The sequence below is a fragment of the Sprattus sprattus genome (assembly GCF_963457725.1).
Source record: "Sprattus sprattus genome assembly, chromosome: 19".
NCBI lineage: Eukaryota > Metazoa > Chordata > Actinopteri > Clupeiformes > Clupeidae > Sprattus > Sprattus sprattus.
This window is the reverse complement of record NC_137917.1, coordinates 13802966-13824670: the sequence shown is the minus strand read 5'-3', so window position 1 is coordinate 13824670 and position 21705 is coordinate 13802966. Positions and strand designations below refer to the sequence as shown.

Below are 21705 nucleotides of genomic sequence, written 5' to 3'. Positions count from 1 at the left end.
GATCTTACCACTGCTGTTGTTAGCCATGTTGCCCCCCATTTGGTAAGGGGGGCCCTGGGTGTTCATCATGCCGGGCATATTGTTCATGGATGGGCCGTAGGGAGGGCCACTTCCCATCATGCCAGGCGACATATTGGGGTACCCAGGCAACCTGAGAGAGTAGACATGAAACATAACACACCACCTTTAGGCTCTCGGACCGCAAGATAATCCACAACACCAGGCTGATCGACCTTATCTGAGATTACACCACTCATAACATTTCCTTTTTATCTTCATCTTTCTACCCAATACAGATTACCAAGTGTTGGTTGATATTATGAATGTGTATGGTACCTGTTGTGTATTTGTGAGTTGGCAGCACCATGCTGCATGGCCGCAGCCGCTGCCGCTGCTGCTGCTGCCGCCGCATCCTGTGGCTTCCGGTTGAGGCCTGGGGGTGGGCACATTCCGCCTGCCACCTGGGGGGGGATGTTGGCCATGTTGGGGCCCATGTTGGGGCCCATGCCGGGGCCCATGCCAGGGCCATAGGGGGGTCTGACACCCATCTGCCCTGGTGGCATCCGTCCAGGGGGCATGCCTGCATAGGCAGGACCCCCTCCTTGACCAGGCATGGGGTTCATGGATCCGGGCATGCCAGGGCCAGCATAGTTGGCATTGGGCATGCCACTGTATCCAGGTTGCCGAGGGTAACCTAAGAAGAACAGGACAAACCTGTTGCTGGAACAGCATAGAACCATGCACAACATTTGAACCCCCCTCCATCACCGACGCAACAATGTGGTAAACACAACAAGGCAAAACAAAGGAACCATGATCAGATAACGCTATCAAATACATTCTGAAACATTGACTCTTCACAAAGCAGTGAAATCCAGGTCATCTTCAAGAAAACCCTCCCTTAACATAATGGCACATCAAAATAACTTATTCTGGATGTAAACCGTGTCAGTATCGTACTAAACGTTCATCACAGCTCTATAAAGAATAAGCCAAGCCATCAGCTCCACGTAAATGAGCGTAGTCTCTCCCTTCTCACTAATGTCAGAGTTACTTGGCTGCAGATATCCGCACGTCTGACGGTGACAGGCTACAGCGTCACAAGGTGATGCAAGTGCCTATCTGGCCTTTCTTGGCGGGCTCTTGGGTAGGTGGGTGGGCAAGAGAGGAGACAAGCAGAGGCTGGCGCTAGCTACGGCTCTCCTAAGGCAGGCAGACGCAGCTGCAGGCACGGCATGGCAAGGCAAAGGAGGCTGACGTGAGCCAATCTACGTCAGCTCCCTCTTTTTTTCTCCGACTAAAAATAGCAGCAGTGCAATCTAGTGGGCCCTCGCTCAGACCGGAAGGCTGAGGTTCTGTCTGGAGGGCCTCCTGCTTCTCAGAAAATAAAAAAGTTGGGTTTTCACTAGAGATGCACCGATCAATCGGCCGCCGATTAAAAAAGCCGGTTTTATATCCAACCGGCCACAATCGGTGACCGGCCGGTCACTGTCGTAATTTCCGGTTTTCGGCCGATCAAACTGACCCGCATGCGCGGTGCGTAGCAGCTCAAGGCGCCCAGAGCAAAACAGCTAAAAACTAGCAAGACTCGGGAAGAAAACATGTAGCTGATTTGGACTTATTTGACTGTGTGCCAGGACGACCCAAAACACGCTGTTTGTAATGCTTGCAAGTCAAAAATAAGACATGTGTAGCGTCCGTGTTAGGGCTCTCTCAAGAACTCACACTGAGAAAATATCTCTTTGGATAAGTAGCTCTCCGTTTAATAAAAGCGTATTTCACTCGTGCTCAGAATAACCACAACAAGTCAACCCATTACCATGGCAACTCCCCTAACAGAAATCCCGTTGCCACTAGTCCCATTATGGAATGCTACACATGTGGCTGCCAGTGCAGAAAAAGACGTTTACAAATATATGGATATCTTCGCAAATAACTATTAAAAAATGTGAAACACATCGGGATATTTAGCCGATCATTATGCAGAATAATATTCCTTACAGTTGAGTAGAATATGTTTGTTAGAAAAAGATCGCTATTTTCACAAATTAACGTCTGTCATTCGTCTGTCGTCTGTCACTCTACTGAGAGTAGTCGAGTAACGTTAACGTTAGGATGTAAAAAACGCTGGCATGAAAACAAAACACACTACCCTGCACTTGCCCAAGCCTACCTCTCTGCTCCATGTACAAGCGTCGACAGCGAGCGCTTTTTTAGCTTGGCTAGTAATGTCATAGATGAGAAAAGAAACAGGCTTTCTGGTGAGAAGGCAGAGATGCTTCTGTTTGTGAAGAAGAACCTGCCATTGATGGTTAAGTGATTGCATTGGGAGTGGGATGGAGTACTTTCATCACAACCTAAAGCTACCTGTTTGTATTGATGTTTTTTTTTTTATCCCATATTATGATGCACTTTTTTATTTAGAGAGGTCAAAGGCCTGAAATGTGCAATTTACTTTGAGAACCAGTTTATTTTCAGTACATAATAGTGCACTCTATCTTTTGTTTGTATTTATTTTAGTTTTATCCTAGTTATTGACCTGTAAACTGGACTGAATGTCAGTGTTCTTGAAAAGGGGAGTTATGATAGCATATAGCCTACCACTAGTTGTGGTTTTAATTGCAATTATATAAGCAAAATGTTGTCTGGGAGAAGGGTACTCACGCCAAACAAATATGGTGTCTATTATATGATTATAATTATTTCTCAGAAAATCGGTATCGGAAAAACCGGTTTTGGCAGGTCAGACCTCCTTAAAAACCGGAAATCGGTATCGGCCAAGAATTTTGCAATCGGTGCATCTCTAGTTTTCACCCAAACCGCTTACAGTCGGACAGAATTTTGGAAAGAAAACCTGCCCTTTAGGATTAGAACAACAAAAATGTTGTCATGAGTGGTTTCTCATTTTTCCAGATTTTATAATTCCATAACAAGCCCATGATAATTATCCATCAAAGCATCAACTACAATCACATCCCTCTCTCCAGCTGCTTAATCTGGTGCCATCTTCAGAAGAGGTCATACAGACCCAGATCAGAGCAGAACCACTTCGCAGGCAACATCACATGTTGTCTTGTCTTGGCAGCTGTTAGCGTAATTAGCACCAAACAAAGCTTCAGATTTACTTCAAATCAAAGACTGGATATGAGGGATTCAATGAGTTCTCCTCCATTCTATGCTAGCTTTATCTCTAAGAGATGATCTTTCACTATGGCTCTGCCACAGATACCTGGTAAATATAATACACAGTGAGGCCCCACAGAGAGAATGCTAAACATAACTAGCCAAATGATTAAGAGTCATATATGTGATCAACACAAATTCCATACAGCTAGCCCAGAAGCTAAACACCCGATTAGGTAAACTCAACTTGTCTTAGGAAGCATCGCGGATTTGGTCACTGCACTAGTGAGCTATTCGCATGTAAAAACATTGCAAACACCAACAGCACTTACAGCATTTATAAAAGCTATCCAAAATGTTAACTGGCAGTTTCTGGCTATACTGTTGGCAATGTGGTGCTGTGAAGGCTTTTCTTACATTTACGTGGGGTTTTCAGACCCGAACCACAGAACTACATAGTGCCTAGCCTGGATGGCTAGGGGATATGACACTCATCAAACTTCAATTGGCGCTTCCCGTTCAGCCTCAAAGCATTTCATCAACACAGAAAGGTCAATTTGGTCTTTGCCAAGTATTTCTGAAAGAGCTCGATTAAGTTTTAACTTGGGTGTCATTTGGGGAGAACCTCAGACCAAATTTGTATTCCCCATATAAAATAAAACTGAATTAGATTAAAAAGTTTAAATATAGTTGCGGTGCACAACATTTTTCACCACAAAAACCTCAATCACAATCGTCTTCCACTGGATTCATTTTGGCAACAAATAGATGTACTGCGTTTGTAAAGGTCAAGCTCTGGGTCTTACCTTGAGGGCCATACTGGGCACCCTGAGGTCCGTAGTTCCCCATGGAGTTATTCTGCTGATAGGGCCCCATCCCAGCATGCATCTGGGCCCCCGAGGACTGGCGCGGCGATAAGGCGGAGCCTGATTGGGGCGAACCGTAGGGCAATTGAGGGTTCCTCTGCATGAAGCCTGGAGGGAGTGAGGGAGGAAGGGAAGACATGAGAGTAAGACAGACAAGAAGTCAAAAACAGACAGAACAATACAACAATCCTGTTGTTCACTGGTACACCAAAATGACCTTTGAAGCATAACAAGCTTAATATACTGGATAGTATTTTGGGCACAATGTTGAGGAACACAATGAAAAAAGGGAATCTTCTTCGATGGATTCTGAGCAGCAGCAATGCTCCCAAAACAGTTGCTCAGGGGGAACAAACTCCTGGGGGGTGCGGTGCACACTCACCTCTCTCCTGGCCCATGCCCGACTGGTTTATGGAGGGGTGCAGGATACCATCTGACTGCACGCTGGGGGGGCGCGGGGGCATCTGGTTCCCTGTGCAGCAATAACGTCATAACATCAGATCATCCAATCTTAGCCCAGGCCAAACCTAAACACTTTTACAACTGGTCTATGGAGTCCACTGCAGTAAAACTGCTCACACTAGCAGTCCACACGGCTCATTGCTTAAATAAGACAACACAATAACATCAGGTCATCTCACCCAATCATAGGCCAAAACTAACTACTTTTACAAATTGGCCAAAGAATCTTCTATACCGTATCAACCAGCCTCCGAAGTTATTTATAATTTGACCTGCATAGCAAAAAGCGCTGTGTAGTAGACTTACATGCATCTTCTTCAAATGAAAAATGCATTGGCAAGAGCTGTATTTCTGTTTCCCATTCTGAAACAATTCAGCGACAAGAGCTATAGTTACTCCCCTATTAATTAATAGTTACTCCTACCTTGAGATAATTACACAGTACTGGACAAGAAATGCCCCTAGCTGGTGGAAATAATGCCACTTGTCAGACATACTGCTGTTTTGATTCTATTTGGTGTTGTACACTAACAGCCCACACAATTCATTGCCAAGATAAGACATGGTAAGACAGCAGCGGCTGGGAGATTTGTCCCAGAGTCTCCTTGGGGGAAAACAAACTCAGGTTCAACTCTAGGTTAGGGTTAGGAAAAGGAAGGAAAAGAATCAACGTGTGTGATTGTGTGGGGGTGTGTGTGTGTGTGTGCGTATGTGTGTGCGTGCGTATGTAAGTGTGTGAGCGTACGTGCGTGTGTGTGTGTGTGAGTGTGCGTATGTGTGTGTGAGTGTGCGTATGTGTGTGTGTGTGTGTGAGCGTGCGTATGTGTGTAACGACCGTATGTGTGTGTGTACGTGTGTGTGTGTGTGTGTGTGTACGCTCCACATATTGCAGTAGTACCACCCAGTTAGTCGACCAACCTCACATCAAGAATAAAACTCACTTCAGTGACAGAGAGGTGCACCAAAGTGCACTAGTCTGCCATATGTTAGAGGTGTGTGTGTGTGTGTGTGTGTATAATGCCCAGTCTCACCTGGCATTGTGGCAGGGGAGAGCGGACCAGAGCGGGAGGCGCTGGTACTGGCGGGCGAGCCAACGGGAGAGGGAGAGGGCCCGCGGATGCCTGGCAGGTGGGGTGAGGTGTGGGGGGAGAAGGGGGACTGTGCCGGGTTACTCTGTTCGCCCTGGCTGCTCGACACGCCCGACGTGCTCACGCCGGGACTGAGCGCGCTCTCTGCGCCCGTGGGCAGGTCATCAATGGAGCCCGACAAATCCTGCAGGAAAGAGAGAGAGCTGGGATTAGACCAGTGTAAGAGCAGTCAGTTTTATCAAACAGGTGACGTGTTGTTGCAATGATGTCCTGCTCAGTACGAGAGGAACTTCAGGTTCAGACAGCAAGCTTAAGTGGGTGACAAGGGCAGAGAAGGAGAGAGAGAAAGAAAGAAAGAGATAAAGAAAGAGAGAGAAAGGAAATCACCACAATAGAGGATAGAGAGAATACCTCAGTGTTGATTAAAAAGGGGAACACAGCCTTATTATAGATACGAGTAAGCAGCGATGAGAAAGTGCATAGCGGAAGGACAAATGGGAAGTGACACACCTTTACGATTCAATACGACACACTAACAGATGCTGAAATACTAGATAGGTTGCCTCCACCGTGTTCACTGTGTCCACAACATCCTAGTGTGCTGAGGGATCTGGTGATGCTCCAGATATGGATCCCATTGAATGCTTTAATCAATGCATGAGCACATTTTTTAAACAATATCACACTCGTGTTGGTAAAGTACATCATCACGCCTGGATTAGGCCATATGACCGGCCACACGCATCACAGCTGTGAGGTTAACCTTTACCGACCATATTGCTTTTATACAACAGTTGTACTACCGACTAATTGAATTTGAGAAACCAGAGTGTGTCTTGTTTAGTTTATTTCCATTTGGTTTATTCATTTTCCGTAAATAGTTCTAACCTAAGTTTCCGGCATCAAGAGTTGCCAAGCAACAAATACGGTCACTCTGCAGCCAAGTTGAGTGAGAGGGAATTTGCGCAAATTAATAAGCACTCACCTGTCTTGACGTTGCATGTTAATTTGCACATTTCCCTTGCTCCATTTGCTCCCTTTCGTCACTCGAAAACTGTCAAACGTAACGTTATAATATCGTTTCCTGCCACTCTGCTCTGGCTTTTTAAGAAATGTTGACGTTCTTCAATTGAACGGTTAAAGTAAATCGCAGAGTGATTACTAATAGTGAAGGGTCTGTATGAGGTTGCTCCAGGATATCCTCAACAATGGTGTGATATCGTGCTATGAAGGCTTTTCTGACATTTTCGCAGGAATTTCTGTTTCCACAGAACTACATACTACATTGCCTAAACCGCTAAAGGGAATGGCAGGTGTGTTTGTACAATTATAAGGACTTTTGAGATTGTTTTTTAATTGGTACCTTTTTTTGGTATCATGTTCGTAGTTGCTTTAAGTCATGGAGCGATACCAAATATCGAAACAAAACATGTGATCAAGGCTCACGTGATCTACTTCCTCTTCCATGTTTGGTACAGAATACAGTGCTGCTACGGCGTCAGGATGCTTTTCTGGATCTATGGGATCTTGGCATAGACTCTGTACTAGTCACACTAGAGGTTCCATTCAGAGCATACAGAGGAACCGGACAGAATACAGTCTAGACTGACAGATAAATATTGACAACTAATCAATGCAATGCCAGATGGTGCTCAGCACGCTGCACATAAAAAAAGAACTGTCTGCTCAGTCTCGTCCTATCCCCTCAGCAGTAACTGCACATAGAGTTCTACTATAAAACCACACTATGGACAACAGGGTAAATAAAAGTACCACGAGCATCAGACAAAAACACTACAGGTCATGCGTGCCGGTGAAAGGGGGAAAATCCCTCACGAGCCAGAAACCGGATGTTCACCGCAAGTGTAACAACTGTGTGTATGCAGACAGTAGCACTAACCACCTCACACAATGAAGAAAACAAGGCACTTCACCATCCCACAATTCAGAAATGTGAACTTCACTGGCATAAATATCACTGTCCGGAAGATTTTGGATACAAAGATAACCAATCATAAACATTACCGTGTTTTTAAAAAAAATATTATAAAACGATATCAAAATTCTGATCACATAATAAATCCTTTAAGTGTATAACCCATTTATCTGTATTCATTTTAATACATTATAAGATGAAACAAAAAAATAACAGTTCAGAGGTGCAATGCAATATCACAGAAGACAAATAGTTCCCTCAAAGACAAATAACAAGTGCCAATAGTAAGATCCTTGCTTATGGTGTGTAATGAGACTGAAGCAGAGAGGAAGATCCCCAGCACCAACACAAGTAATTTTTCTTTCTACCTAAGCACTTTCACTTACTCACTCACTCACATACTCTGCCTCCCTGCCTCCCTCCCTCCCTCCCTGCATCCCTCCCTCCCCCACTCTCCCTCTGAGAAAACTGCTTGACACACTTCCCGCTGGGTCGTTTTACACACACACACAGACAAGCACACACACACAGACAAGCACACATGCACTCACACACCCTCCCTGCGGCTCCTGTCCTTATTTATCTCATCCAGGGAAAAAAAAAAAGCGTCCTCTCGTTGCCATGGCTACAGTGGTTGAGCCGCACGTGTGCTGATTCAGCAGGCAAGACTGCCCCATCTGTCAACACACAGTCACACACACACACACAGCTGAGCTCAAGGCATGTAAAAGAAACACACACACACTTTTCAGCTGCAGGTATTTCTACAAAAGAAAATCTTATTAGCATTACCTTCTAGCCCACAACAGTCCCACTCCCCTCAAACCCAAAGCCTGCTCCAGTCATAAGCAGAAAGAGGCCGGGGTGTGGCTACCATCCACACTGCATGTTCAGTCTCTGCTTTAGCACTCAGGTCTACTACATGTCTTAGTCTGTGTCTAAGAATGTGTTGGTGCCCTCTACAACTCCCGCATGAAAGCCAATAAAAAAATTAAAAAAACTTCAAACTGACCCTTTACTTTCAAAGGCATATGCCACATTCAATTAAAATTTCTCAGGCAACAAGCGAAACCAACCGCCTAAAATGGCACAGGCATTGTTCTTAAACAACAGTTTTTGTTCACGGAAGTGAAATTCAATAAAGTCTGGCATAATAAGAAGGTCTGATTTAAGAGGGGATCCTCCTCCGCCCAACACTGTTCACCTACTCCTTCAAAATGCTTATTCCACCGTTCAGAACGCCTGACGTCAGTCCTGGAGAGCTGGGCTCAAATCTTAACCTTTTCTTGAAGCTTGACAGCATAATCCACCACTCTCATGACCATCAAGCAAAAATCCAACATTCAAGTCAATTTATCCTTTTTCCCTGAGTGTCTGAAATTATTTTAACAGCAAAACAGAACTGCTTACAGCCAGGGTTTGATCAGAGACAACAACATAACGACAACACAACAGCAGCCCATACAATTGTGTCACCGTTAAGTGGGGCCCCAATATTTAAAAACAAACAAACAAACAAACAAACAAACATGGAGATAGCTGTATCTGCACACAAGACAGGACAAAGGGGTGGGTGGGAGTGGGGTATGGGGTCTAGACAAAGAGACAATAGGAGATCTGGTAACAGATGTAGGACAGCAGTGAGTAGGTATGAGAGCATGAGAGAAAAGAGGAAAGAGAAAGGGACAGAGCGAGACAGAGAAAAAAGATAAAGCTGAAGAAGAAAAGAAAGAGAGTGCGCATAACTCACGGGGAGGCTGGAGGGCCGTCCCTGCAGAGCAGCGTCCTCGGAGGCGCCCTTGCTGGAGGCCAGCGGCTGGTTGGAGGCCGGAGCGCTGGACTGGGAGCTGAAGGACTCCTGGGAGAGCTCCTGCTGCGAGGAGCAGGAGGAGCAGGAGGGAGAGGAAGAAGAGAGGAGGAGAAGAAGAAGAAGAAGAAGAAGGAGGAGGAGAAGGAAAGGAGAGGGGAAAGGTGAGGAGAGGAGCGAGTGTGTCAGGACCTCAGAAAACAGACCACAGTGACTCACAAATGCATAGACCCAACTCTCCAGAGGAAGATGGATGGATGGGATGGATAGACAGAATGGAGAGGGATGTGTATGATGAACATCCACCAGCACCCCCCAAACACACACACACACACACACACACACACACACACACTTGCACTTAACAGGCTGAAAGAAATCACTCTTCTCAAACCTCTGACCAAAATGCAGTTTGCCTTGTCATTGAAGTTAGTCTAATGAGACATCGAAAAGCCTACTCGTTAGCCGCTATGCCAACACATGCCAACCTCCTCACACGATCGTCCTTATACTTCAGAGCAGGTCATGAGTGTGAACATTTCGGTGTAAATATTTCTTGCCTACAAACACAGCTCACATTAAAATGTCCTACCTGATGAGGTGGAGGGGGAAATCGCTGATAAGGTGACTGTTGTTGTTGTTGTTGTTGTTGCTGCTGCTGCTGCTGCTGCTGCGGAGATTGCTGCTGCTGCTGTTGCGGAGCATTCTGGGAGTAGGGCCCAGACTGCCCATGCCCAGAGGCCTGCTGGGAAGAAGCAGTGGAAGTCTGGGCTGGTGTCTGCTGGGGAGAGGTCGGCAGAGAGCCCTGCTGGGAGGTTGCCTGCGACTGAGGCTGACTCTGAGGCTGCTGCTGTGGGTACGGGGACTGGCTGGCCTGGGGTGGTGGCGGTGTCTGCTGCTGCTGCTGCTGAGCCTGCGCCTGCTGCTGTGCCTGCGCCTGCTGCTGAGCCTGAGCCTGAGCCTGCGCCTGTGCCTGTGCCTGTGCCTGTTGCTGGGCCTGAGCCTGTGCCTGAGCCTGAGCCTGTGCCTGCTGCTGAGCCTGGGAGTATGGCGGCTGGGACTGAGTGGGTCCCTGCGAGGGCCCTCCCATTGGGCCCTGGGCGTGGGGCGGCATGTGAGGCTGTGGGTAGGGAGGTCCACCCGGGCCGTGCGTGGAGGGCGGCTGGGAAGGGTGCGGCTGCTGGGGGTAAGAGGTCTGAGCGCCGGGCTGTGAGGGAGAGGGCTGGGGGTAAGGAGACGGCTGCTGGCCCCCGTGGGGAGGTTGGCCCTGCTGACTGTAGTAGGACTGCTGGCCCGGTCCTCCGTAACCGCCTGGTCCCTGCTGGCCGTAAGGGGCCATCTGCACAGATGCAACAGGTAGCAGTCAGACACGAAAATTGGGAGAAATACTTTCTCTCATTTGTTCTCCCTACAAAATAAACAAATGTGCATGGCATCACTAACCTGTTGTCCGTATTGCATGCGTCCCTGCATGCCCATGGGGTAGCGCTGAGGCCCTGCTGGGCCATAGCTCTGCCCAGGGTAGGGCCCACCCTGCTGGGGGCCTGGTTGAGGGCCTTGGTGTGGCTGCTGGGAGTAGGGGCCTCCCGCGCCGTACGGTTGGCCCCGCATCTTCATCTGATCCATGGAGCCTGGCGGCTGTCAAGACGGACACAAGTAGGGAAGAAAGGGAGGAAGACAGAGAGAGAGAGAGAGTTATGTATGAAACAGGACACAGAGCGGGATTCTCCTTAAAAACACATGAGGCTGAAGCACGGTACACACCGCAGACCACACACACAAAAAAAGAGCAAAGGATCAAAAACTCTAGAAGACGCCACTCAGATTAGGATTGCATCCTGTCAACATTCCCCACAGGTTTGTCTGTTTCTCCAAACCCATAGTGGGAACCTAACACAAGTTGCACCAGATAGATAGACAGGACTGTGGCTGCATGAACCACACATGCTAGTAACTGGCATTAAACCAGCGTTTGACCAATCTGACAGGTCCTCTATACAAACATCAACCTCATAATTCTTGGTTCGCAAAAGAGAATCTGGTCGGTATTGGGTGCCAGAAAGGTTCCTGGGACCAAAACCGGTCCTGGCTCCTGTTGGGGAAATGCACACTAAAAAGTTACAGCATTTCTGGAATGGCTTATGAGCGCTTGAATCAAGTCCCACAGTAGAAAAGTGCTTCAACAGGGAGACAGAATAGAGCAACCCCAAACGGCAGTTGTCCTCAGACAGACAAGAGAGAAGAAAAGCAGTGAAAAGAAAAGAAAAAAGGCTCAAGAATTCAGAAGAAAAAAAAAAACCCACAGCATGTATTTTTCCCACGCTCATTAACCTGCGCGTCACCTTGCACAGCCTTAGTTAAGGAAGTCGACCACGGCTATATATAACTCATCTCAAACAGAGGGCAGTCTGCCGAATATTTAACACATCCCAGCTGCGCTCCCGTTTGAGCCGGGGCCAAGCCAGCTTTTCCTGATTTTTTTCTGAGCTCTCTTTTTTTTTTTTTTTTTTTTTTTTTAAAGGAGGCAATCTTGGCACTGAATGAATGACACCAGCCACTGAGGGAGAGGTCCTACGCCTGGTGGACACCACTTCAGAGCGGGAAGGAAGGAAAGAAAGAGGGGAAAAAGAAAGAGAGAAAAAAAAAAGGAGAAAAGGTGTGCACTGCCCTGACTGAAGGTAGTTGCCTTCTCGGGCACTCTGACTTCTGATGCGAGTCTTTCCAAACAGGTCTCCTTAGAGATAAGTGAATGTATGAGCTCTGATATATATATATATATATATATATATATATAGCTATACACAAGCTGACACAGTTATCCTTTTGATCTGCAAAACCACTGTCAGTGCTCTTACGTTTGTCTTCATTTTCTTTAATTCACCCGTTTTTTACACATTTGTTCAAATCATGAGCGATGCTCTGGTAAAAATGGCTGCAATTGACATGTTTCAACCCCCAGTCAGATGGTTGCGGACATAGCAGGCTGACTACCATTAATAAGAATGAAGAAACAACCAAGACTGGATATTTACAGCCTATGTTCCATCAGAGGCTTTGCATCTGTTCATTCAAAGTGGGAGGGTAATGGCTATGATAACTATTTGCTCGTCAACTATCTAGCACAGCTAGCATGAGGTCTCAGCCAACAGCTAATGTTAGCCAATTTACATGACCTACAAAAGATTCAGATTTTCCCGGACTGTTTAAAACAAAGATGATAATCTTGCATCTTTAGTTTAGACCATGCAAAACCTAGTTAGCCTCCCATATTAGGCTACCAGGAGTTACTTTGCTAGCTAACACCATTGCAGATTATTAGGCTGGCTAGTAAGCAGTTTCAGCAAACTTGGCAGATAAAAACCTACAACGGGGTACTAGGCCTACTTTTAGTTTGTGTCTACATACCTGCTCATTCATTGCCTTTTACTCTGCAGGCAGCACAGGCTAGTTATACAATTAAACATGTCTGTCAGTCATTTCGATTGGAACATTAACAGACAGCCCAGAAATGGTCAAGTAGCAAATGACAAAGAATTGCTTCTGGCATAATGCTAACTGTTGTTGGTGGCTCTGTGGGCCTACTGCACTATTCCTTATGGATGAGAGATGTGGGGAAAGCTGTGACTCAGAAGACACAAAAGAATGCAAATGCTGAAAATCTTAGAATGTTACAGGCTATTTGGGTTAGGAATCATCCTATTGCAAACACTGTGTAACGACACTACTATGACAGATAGCTATTGCTCGTACACCTATATAATGTATTGATAAACACAAAGCTACTGTGTTATTGAGACACGGAGAGCACACATTTATGTGATGTGTGCACCCCTATATGTAATGAGGACAGATGTCTCTCTTTCTCAACATGTGTGTGTTCCTGTTCAGTTACTGATCATCTGCTGTTGAACAATCACACTTTGCATTTTCTTGCGGAAATGCATCTCTCGTCTTAAATCTGGAATCAGATTTTTTTATATCAGTACATGGGTGAAATAGTGATAAATATAAAAACCTACTAAAAACAACACATAGAAAATCACATTCAATCAGAATTGAACACATCTAGCCATTTTTGAGATGGACTCCAGGACACAAAGGCTATTGCAATGGAACGCAAGCTCTGTGCTCATTTGATACACTTTTGCTGGAGTTGCATTCATTCATTGACTCAATGGTCAGAGTTTCTTTCCCATTACATAAAGATTGGTCGAGAGACGGAAGTCTTCCTTTTTCTATTTAGCTGCTTAAGTTACCTGCTAACAGTATTGAGTGAAAACACATCTCATAGCCACATCAGTCCGTATGCAGATTCAGTCATTGCTGTTCCTTAGGCAGTCAATGTGAAATAAAATGGTTTAAGGCCTCAATCACACTGCCACCAGAAAAAAAGGTTTCTGAGGCATTAAACCTGGCATATGCCCAAGTCAAAGTCACACTTAATTAATTTCTTAAATCAGCATGAGCAAATTCAGTCCAGTCCAATGGGTGATAGCTACCTCTCTTTCCAAAAGGTATCATACATTTGACAGAAGCATAGAATATAGGCACCCAAACCCTGTCAGACCTGTGGTAACATGCTATCAAATTCTCCCACTTCAACGATTTCAGGATATTTTGAAAAGCTAGCAACAACGGAGAGGATCACAGGAGGCAGCACGGTGCAAAAGCAAATCTACCTGACTCAGACGTGAGAAATATTCACTTTACAGCCATTTTCCACCATACTGATACATCAGCTACTACAACTACAGAAGAGGTGTGTCGGCATCAGACAGACTATTCAGGAATCTTTGTGTGCATTTCGTTATTCAAACGAGGCACAACAGCATATGAATAAAACCCATCAGGATGCAGCCAGACTAAATTAGCTCCTGATTGAACCAGGCCTTTACGACAGAATCTCTTGTGATGAAACCAAATGGAAGGGATTCAACATTCTACTCAACGTTGCCTATTGTGTGTGTATGTCGTTAGCTATTTTTAGGACCCTTGTTTCTGACCCTCGGTGCATGGAAAGAGTCCAGTCAAGGGTGGTAAACACACAGACACACACACACACACACACACCTGATTCTCTGCCTCAAAGGCTGCAGAGGGCTCTACAGATGGCTGCTTATGAAGGTAATGTTCCACTTTCCAGTGTCTCCACATCCAAGAGGGGAGATATGGAGTCTCTCAGATAGACACTCCTGAGAGACAGGTTTGTTTCCACTACTACCAGACCGCCATGGAACACAGAGCTAAATGGAACGTTATGGAAAAATCAAAGTGCCCTTCAACATTGAATCGCATCCAGTGAACAAAATGGTTGGTTAAAAAGTAAAATCAAGCGCAGGGCATATTACTGCCATATCATGGCCAAGGAGTCATTGGGCACAAGCCCAGGTTAATTCTCACTGCAATCACTTCAAATGTATGCCTTTAATGCCAGCTCTAAATACCTACATACAGCCTAAGCCATGTGGGAGAAGAGCAGATCTGTCTGTAGTGGGTAAGTGGGATGAAGGAAGGAAAGGGAAAGAAAGAATGAATAAAAGAGTGGGAGAGGCAGAGTAAGAGCGTGTGCGTGAGAGAGAAGTCAAATCCCTTTTTTGTTGTTTTCTTTGGAATGCGTGCAGAGAGGCTGGGAGGGAAGGAGGAGGGTGGGGGTGTGAGAACGAGCCTTCCGTGACATTTGGCAACTTGCACATAATGAAATGAAATAAATAAGGCCAGGCACATGGCTAATCTGCATAAGATAAAGTGAAGGGTCTGTTGGCAGGGGAGATGCCGCTGGCCTCGGCGTCTGATTGGCCGTGGGGGCGACTGGGGACCTGGAAGGGGGTGGTATTCTAGTAGCGGTGGACCTGATGGGGTGAGCTGCTGCTCTCAATTCATCAGCCACACACAGACACACTGCCCTATTGTGCACTTGTCTATATCCATCTAGCCAAGCTTCTCTCTTGCTCACTCACTCACTCAATTAATAGCATACACTGACCAAAAACATATTCCTACCAATACAACCATTAATGAACTGCAACTTCTGTCACCTAGCTTCTTGCTGTGTACAAACACCCATCTACTTGTTACTACCAGGATACTTGCTTTCTTAAAGAACCACACATCATTCCTGGTTCTGACTTGAAATATAAATTCTGTGATATTCCATGCGTACACACACACGCGCGTTTTAACTACTGATCTATGCACAAGATCTAATCCTGTCCATCAAAGCGAACCATGTAATACACCAACTCTTGCTTACTGATAAATGTGCACAAACAAGCACCATTTTCAGTAAAACATCCAACATTCAACTGAAAATGCTAAACAAAGCTGTTGTCCAGCTGTAGCTGTTATGCAGTCATCAGTAGGTTCAAATTTGGAGCACAATAAGTCATTTAGGGTAGAGCCACATCCTGGCGTCTAGGCCAAGTCCCTCCAAATGTGACGCTCTCCCTTACACCATAGGCGGAATGTACAGCTAAATTGGTGTGCAAATTTCAAACAGGTACAGAATCCACGGACAATGCAAAGGAGCTTGTCTACCTGTTGAACCATGAAAGCAGATGCATTGTCAACTAGGCAACTGCAACGTTAACAAATTAACAACCATGACAACACAGAGCCGCAATGCTATAGTTTTCTTCACTGATCCTCACTAAACCACGCTGTTATGGCCTTATAGACACTACAGCAGCATTACAAATGTCTAATGACAAGAATGAATGAATGAATGAATGAATGAATGAATGAATGACATCTTTCGACTCTGCATGGCCTATATTAAGATCATTCTATAAAATAACACAGGAATGTGAACTGAACTGAAGTCCTGAATCATCAAGCTCCAATCTGTAAGAAAAATCATATAAAAAGACCCATTTTAAGAATCACGAGTCAAAAGTGTCCTTCTTTGCTTTCTATGCACCTTTCAGATGCCTCAGAAGGAAACCAGGGTGCATATCCATGAAAAGATTAGAAGTAGAGCTAGACTAGAACCAGCGGTTCTTTCAGTGTTCTAAACCTCCATACTTGACTGTAAGAAATCTGCTCTTACTGTTTAATACTACACAGCTCTTTTCTAACTGCAAAAAATAAATAAAAACTCTGGTTGAGACAGCCTGACAGAGTACAAGTTCTGGGGAACCAGAGGAAGAGGGGAACAATGAGGACTAGCACCCCCAGGACAGGTCTGTTCTGTCAGCCGCCATCTGACCTTCTGGTGGGCTGGGACCTCTACCTCCCCAGAAAACCCAATCTAATAGGAGGGCTCTGCCATCCAGGACACACTCGCTCTCGCACACAGCAACCAGGCAGAGTAGAGACACACTGGGCTTTGATCTCTGCACTAACACTAAAAGGTATTCCAACCCTAGGGCCTACCAGACCAAGATGGATAAACTGTTTAATTAAATGGTTGAGGGGGGAAAGAGAAAAAAAGTAGATGTAACCAAATTAAGTTTGAAATTGACTTTCTATGTGAATCCAGAGCCCGCCGTAAGATCTCATGCACTGCTGTTACCTGGGAAAAAAAGCTGTATTGCAATAGGATTCAGAACTTACATCCACAGAGAGCAAGTACGTTGGAAAAGTGAACATTAGAAACCAGCATAAAGCACTGAGTGAACTTAACTAGATGCCCTGGGATTTCTGCGAACTCAAAATTGTACAGTCTACTGCCTACCTCAGATACTTGTCAAAACATAAAGCACACATAAATCATTTTCTCCACTACAAAAGTTCGTCTCTTCACTAACAACATGCACTTGAACCTAAAATTCACAGACATCTGTAGTCTGTAGAGAGCTTCAACGACGAGTACAAAATTCACCAGCATGTGCAGTAAGAACCTTCAATAGTGTAACGTATTTACACTGCAAAATAAATCCATCTTTTACACTTGAAGGAACATAGGTGCATTTAACATAGAGGGCCCTTGGTAGACAAGACAATGCCCACGGTCTGACAAAATACAATAGATATTTGACAGTTTTGGTTATATTTTCAAAAGACTTGAAGCAGAGCAAATTCCCTCTTTCCAGTTCTCGATTCTAGCCATACAAAAGCACGATTTGTTCAACACTGTACTATCTGAAACTCTTCACATCAGCAGGTTGAAAATCAATCTTTATCTGTCTTTACACAACTCTCTTTATAGAACCCACAACCTAGATAGACATTAAATTAAAAGCAATCTGTATTTACACACAAAATTTAGGGTAATAACCTGGGCCTACTTTATTAAAAAGTAGCCAGCCTGGTGTCATTTTGTAATTAGCCCACACCTGTAGTTACAGGTTCTAGCAGGAAGCAGATCAGCATAGGGGTTTTTCTGGAAGGATCATGGGAAAACCACATATTTATACTTATATTCTTGAATGTAGCAACGGGAGGAAACAGAGAGTAATAATGACCTCTTTACACATATGGCGTGATTGCTTTTTCTAAAAGGTTGTGTTCATGTGGACATCTGTCTGCGAGTTAGGCCTAGTCTGTGAGGGTGGTGTGTGTGTATATTTTATAACAGATTTTGACTGGAAATATCACACACATTCCAACACCAGCACACGTGTGCACATTCAGTCACACACACACACACACACACACAAATGACAACTGGGACTGTACTATCCCTGCTTTGGACCTAAACCCATCCTGACTGGACTGTGCGATATGTACAGTAGCCTACCTCCCTTGTGTACCTGTTCCTCATGTACATATATCTTTCTATCCCTCTACTCTCACTGTTTACGTAAATAGAATAAATGGAAAACAATTATGTTTTAGTGTACTTTTTGCACTGTTCTGCATCAACAATGTTCTGCATCCTGCGTACACTGTACATTTGGCCCAAAAAAAAACGATTCATAACGTCACACAAAACATCACACCTCTTCCCAGCCTTTCCTGAAGTTTCTTGAGGTGGCATTACACATCTCCTTGATTGTGATGGGCTGCTATGGCATGATGGTAACGCCTATGCCACGATACACTGCCACTTCGCCCCTTTCTAAGTACTGTACACTAAGATCATCAACCAATTGCTAGGATGACTACACATTTCTTGTACCCAGGATCTACCTATCTGAAGCATAACTGAGTTAGGGGGCTGGCACAATATGAGTAACTTTGGGCTTTAAATGATCAGGATGACAAAAGGGATACAAGTTCATAACATTACTTCAGAGATTGCCATGAGAGGTCGAGCGTCCGCGACCAGTCACACTCAACCTAATATCATGTAGCATATGGACGATCTTCCACTTCAGCCTGAGACCAGTGCTCTCAAAAATGATTAGGTGTAAAGATAACATAATCACCATATTTACTGTAAAACCCCTCTACCATACATAGCATGCTGAATGAAACCAAAATTACACACTTAAACACAAACAAACACACACACATACACGTCAATTCAAAACATCAGACATGATATGAGCAGCATGTTAAACCATTGCAGTCAAAAACACATCTATGTGTCTCTTACTTCAGTGATAACATCCATTACACAAAATAATAGGCTATATTAATCTATCCAGGCCAAGTGGTATAGAAATGAGTCAGGAAACTGAGGATAAAACCCAGCCAGAGTAAAAGTTTATCAGTTACTCCACAAGCCTTTCTGAAAATATTCCCAACACTTGCAGACACTCAAAAAAGGAACAGCAGCTTGTAAATGTCAAGTATGGCTTCATTAGCCAGGGCATGACATATGTATGGCTGAGCACTTTTAACAAACAAAACTAGAAAACAGCAAAACAACTCCTTTTCACTGCAATTGATGTGTAAGGTAAGTATTTCTTACATTTACTACACTCCACCGCTCTGATCCACACCTCTGATATCAAACCAATCTAACCATTATGTTACTGGACAGTATTTTATGCTTTGCACAGGTTCTGCGTTACAAAATTATTTCTAGTTACATTTACACCTACTTGTAAATACTGCTGTGCAAGCATGCATGCCTTCTTGAAAAGGTTCTGTATGCAATAATCAGCATGTGTGAAAACAATACATAAAATGCAAAAAAAAATGTTTGAAATCAAATTACTCTCAAAACGTTTTAGACATAGTACTGCTTCAATATCATTTAGCAATCAACTGCCATTTAACCATGTTTGGAGAGGCTGACTAATAAGAAAACAGGTTGTAAAATGTATCATCATCATGAAAATGGTCAAAAGGAAAGGAAAACGCAGGTAGATTTCATGTGTGTCATGGGTATAAACGCACTAATCAGGAATTGTTACTGCGTTACATCATATGCAATTATAAATGGCTAAGAGCACAGGATGGGGAACCAATCAGATCACAGCTAGCATGTCAACCCAAGACCAACTGTCTCCTGGCTTTGACAGAAGGATTTTACCTCCACAATTCAAATCCCAGAGCAAACCAATCTGCACTTACTGAAATCACTTGCCTAATGTTTACAAGCTGCATAACGCTTCAGCGCGACCTAGCTGAAGTCGAAGAAAGCCGTTATCCGCTGTTTAAACTTCTCTCTTTTGATACAAATGGGTTGCTACAAGACAAGAAACTGCGACGTCTACACATATTTTGTAGACCTTTCACTGGTCAACCATACAAATGTCTCGTGATCGAGACAGTTAGCAAGGAAAGCTAGCAAGCTAAGGTTTTTTAGGCCTTGGAAATGAGCACCCAGGGTTAGCTTGTAGTTTAAGCACCGTTTTAGCAAACACGTTTAAACTTTCTGCAACACACATTTTTAACTGAATGCTGTAATTTTTCAGTTGGTGGACATAGAGACAGAAACATTCCCAACTGTATATTTGTAGAGAACAACAATTTAATTGTGTTTAAGCCGCCTTCGTGAAAAACAAGTTTGGCTAAATACGTCTTATCTGACGTTTAATGTCCTTATGACGACTTCCATTCACTCAAAACTAATTGTTGTTAGACTTTTGACAAAGCACCAGTAATTTACGCAGCTTCACCATTAGGAAGAAACGTTATTCTTGTGAAATAAATACTGTTAAATGAGGTGGTGTATTAAAAAAAACAGGGAGGCAGCCATTTTAGAGCGTCTTAGATAGACAATGCCTAGGCCATTACGTTATGGACTACATTAGGACTAAACCGACGAAAAATAAGCAGAAGAACAATGTACTCAAAATTGAGGTTTACCTGGCTTCTACCCAGTGGTTGCCCTGTACTTCCCGGGCTCATGGGTGGCGGGTGATGTGTCCTTTGTTGCCAACCCGGATGGCCCCCACCATACTGGCCGCTACTGCCCAAGTCTGTTGGTCCCTTGTTACCCCCTTCCTGGTTGTTATAATCGCTTGGTGGGTAGTTTGGGTAGGCCCTCGTTGAACTTGGGGAGGTTAGAAGTTGGTTGAGAGTTGGGGTGGCAGTGGGCTGCGGATTTCCCATGTTATATCTCGGGTTATTGTATGATGCAGCCATAGCAGGTCCTCCCGCTGTCTGTTGCTTGGCTGCCTGCCCCCCTGCCGCCTGAGCTTGAGTGTTTCGCGGGGAGTTCATTGCGTATCCTTGACCGGGATAGGGGGTTCGGTTCGGGAATGGGCTGTAGTTGTTGAACTGGTGATTGGGAAAGCTGTGATCATGAGAATTGGGCTGATATGGGTCCATCATGTTGCTCGACAGCGCGGCTGGCCCCGCTGCAGCTGCCATGCCAGGGCTTTGTTGTCCGCCATGTTGATGAAAAGGGGCCCGGCCGTAGTGCGGACTGTAACCATATGAAGGTGGTGGAAAAGCGGATGCGTGATGGTGTACCATCCCGGGATGATTATTCCCGTCGGCTCCCGCGGAATCATTCTGATTATTATTTACCCGAGACGGATTCCCGTTACCGTTCTTCATCTCCGACTCTCCTCCTCCCCCTGCATTTCCCACATCGGCCCCGTCCTGCAGTTCCCCCCGGCCCGGAGATCCACTCTCTAATCCCGCTTCCTTATTTTCCTGTTGCTTTTCTCCCGGTACCGACTCCTCCTTTGGGTCTCGATCCGGTTTTTTCAGTTCGGAGGGCGGGCTGGTGTTGAGAGTGGTAGCGCTGGCGACCTGAGCGGCCATGATACCCCTCTCCCTCTCGGCGAGTCAGTCACAATCAAACGCTAAACATTGAATGTAAATACAATAGTTTACCACAATTTATCCGTGTCCTGACTCATTCCCACCCCGTGCACCGGACTGAATCCGGCTTCCACTCAGGTTCCGTGTTGAGAGCACTTGGTCACGTAATTTCAAATCCCAGAAATGAATTTACCGACAAATTTGTGGGGGGTTCTATTACAGAACTAGACTACAGCCGAGGAATGGATCAGATCAGCACGAGGCTCAGCGAGATACAGCCATTTTACTGAGGTACATTGAGACACGTAAAACACGGACTGGAGTTTCGTTAGACGACGGACTGGATTTAGTGGGGGGACTTGACATTGCGTAACG

General features: G+C 45.0%; 1 protein-coding gene across 5 annotated transcripts in view; it reads right to left on the bottom strand.

The window, feature by feature from the left end:
- Positions 1-21330, bottom strand: part of arid1aa (AT-rich interaction domain 1Aa) — a gene marked incomplete at its 5' end in the record, with an annotated part of 30605 nt that extends 9275 nt beyond the window's left edge. For 2 of the 5 annotated variants that reach the window (XM_080858331.1, XM_080858333.1), the window contains 9 exons: positions 9-151; positions 337-694; positions 3930-4097; positions 4372-4461; positions 5483-5723; positions 9226-9348; positions 9875-10621; positions 10726-10920; positions 20425-21330. In XM_080858331.1, the coding sequence (XP_080714457.1) occupies positions 9-151; positions 337-694; positions 3930-4097; positions 4372-4461; positions 5483-5723; positions 9226-9348; positions 9875-10621; positions 10726-10920; positions 20425-21330 (2971 nt within the window). The remainder of the gene's footprint in view (positions 1-8; positions 152-336; positions 695-3929; positions 4098-4371; positions 4462-5482; positions 5724-9225; positions 9349-9874; positions 10622-10725; positions 10921-20424) is intronic. The other 3 variants (XM_080858332.1, XM_080858334.1, XM_080858335.1) reach the window with 2 other exon arrangements.
- Between the last annotated feature and the right edge of the window lie 375 nt (positions 21331-21705).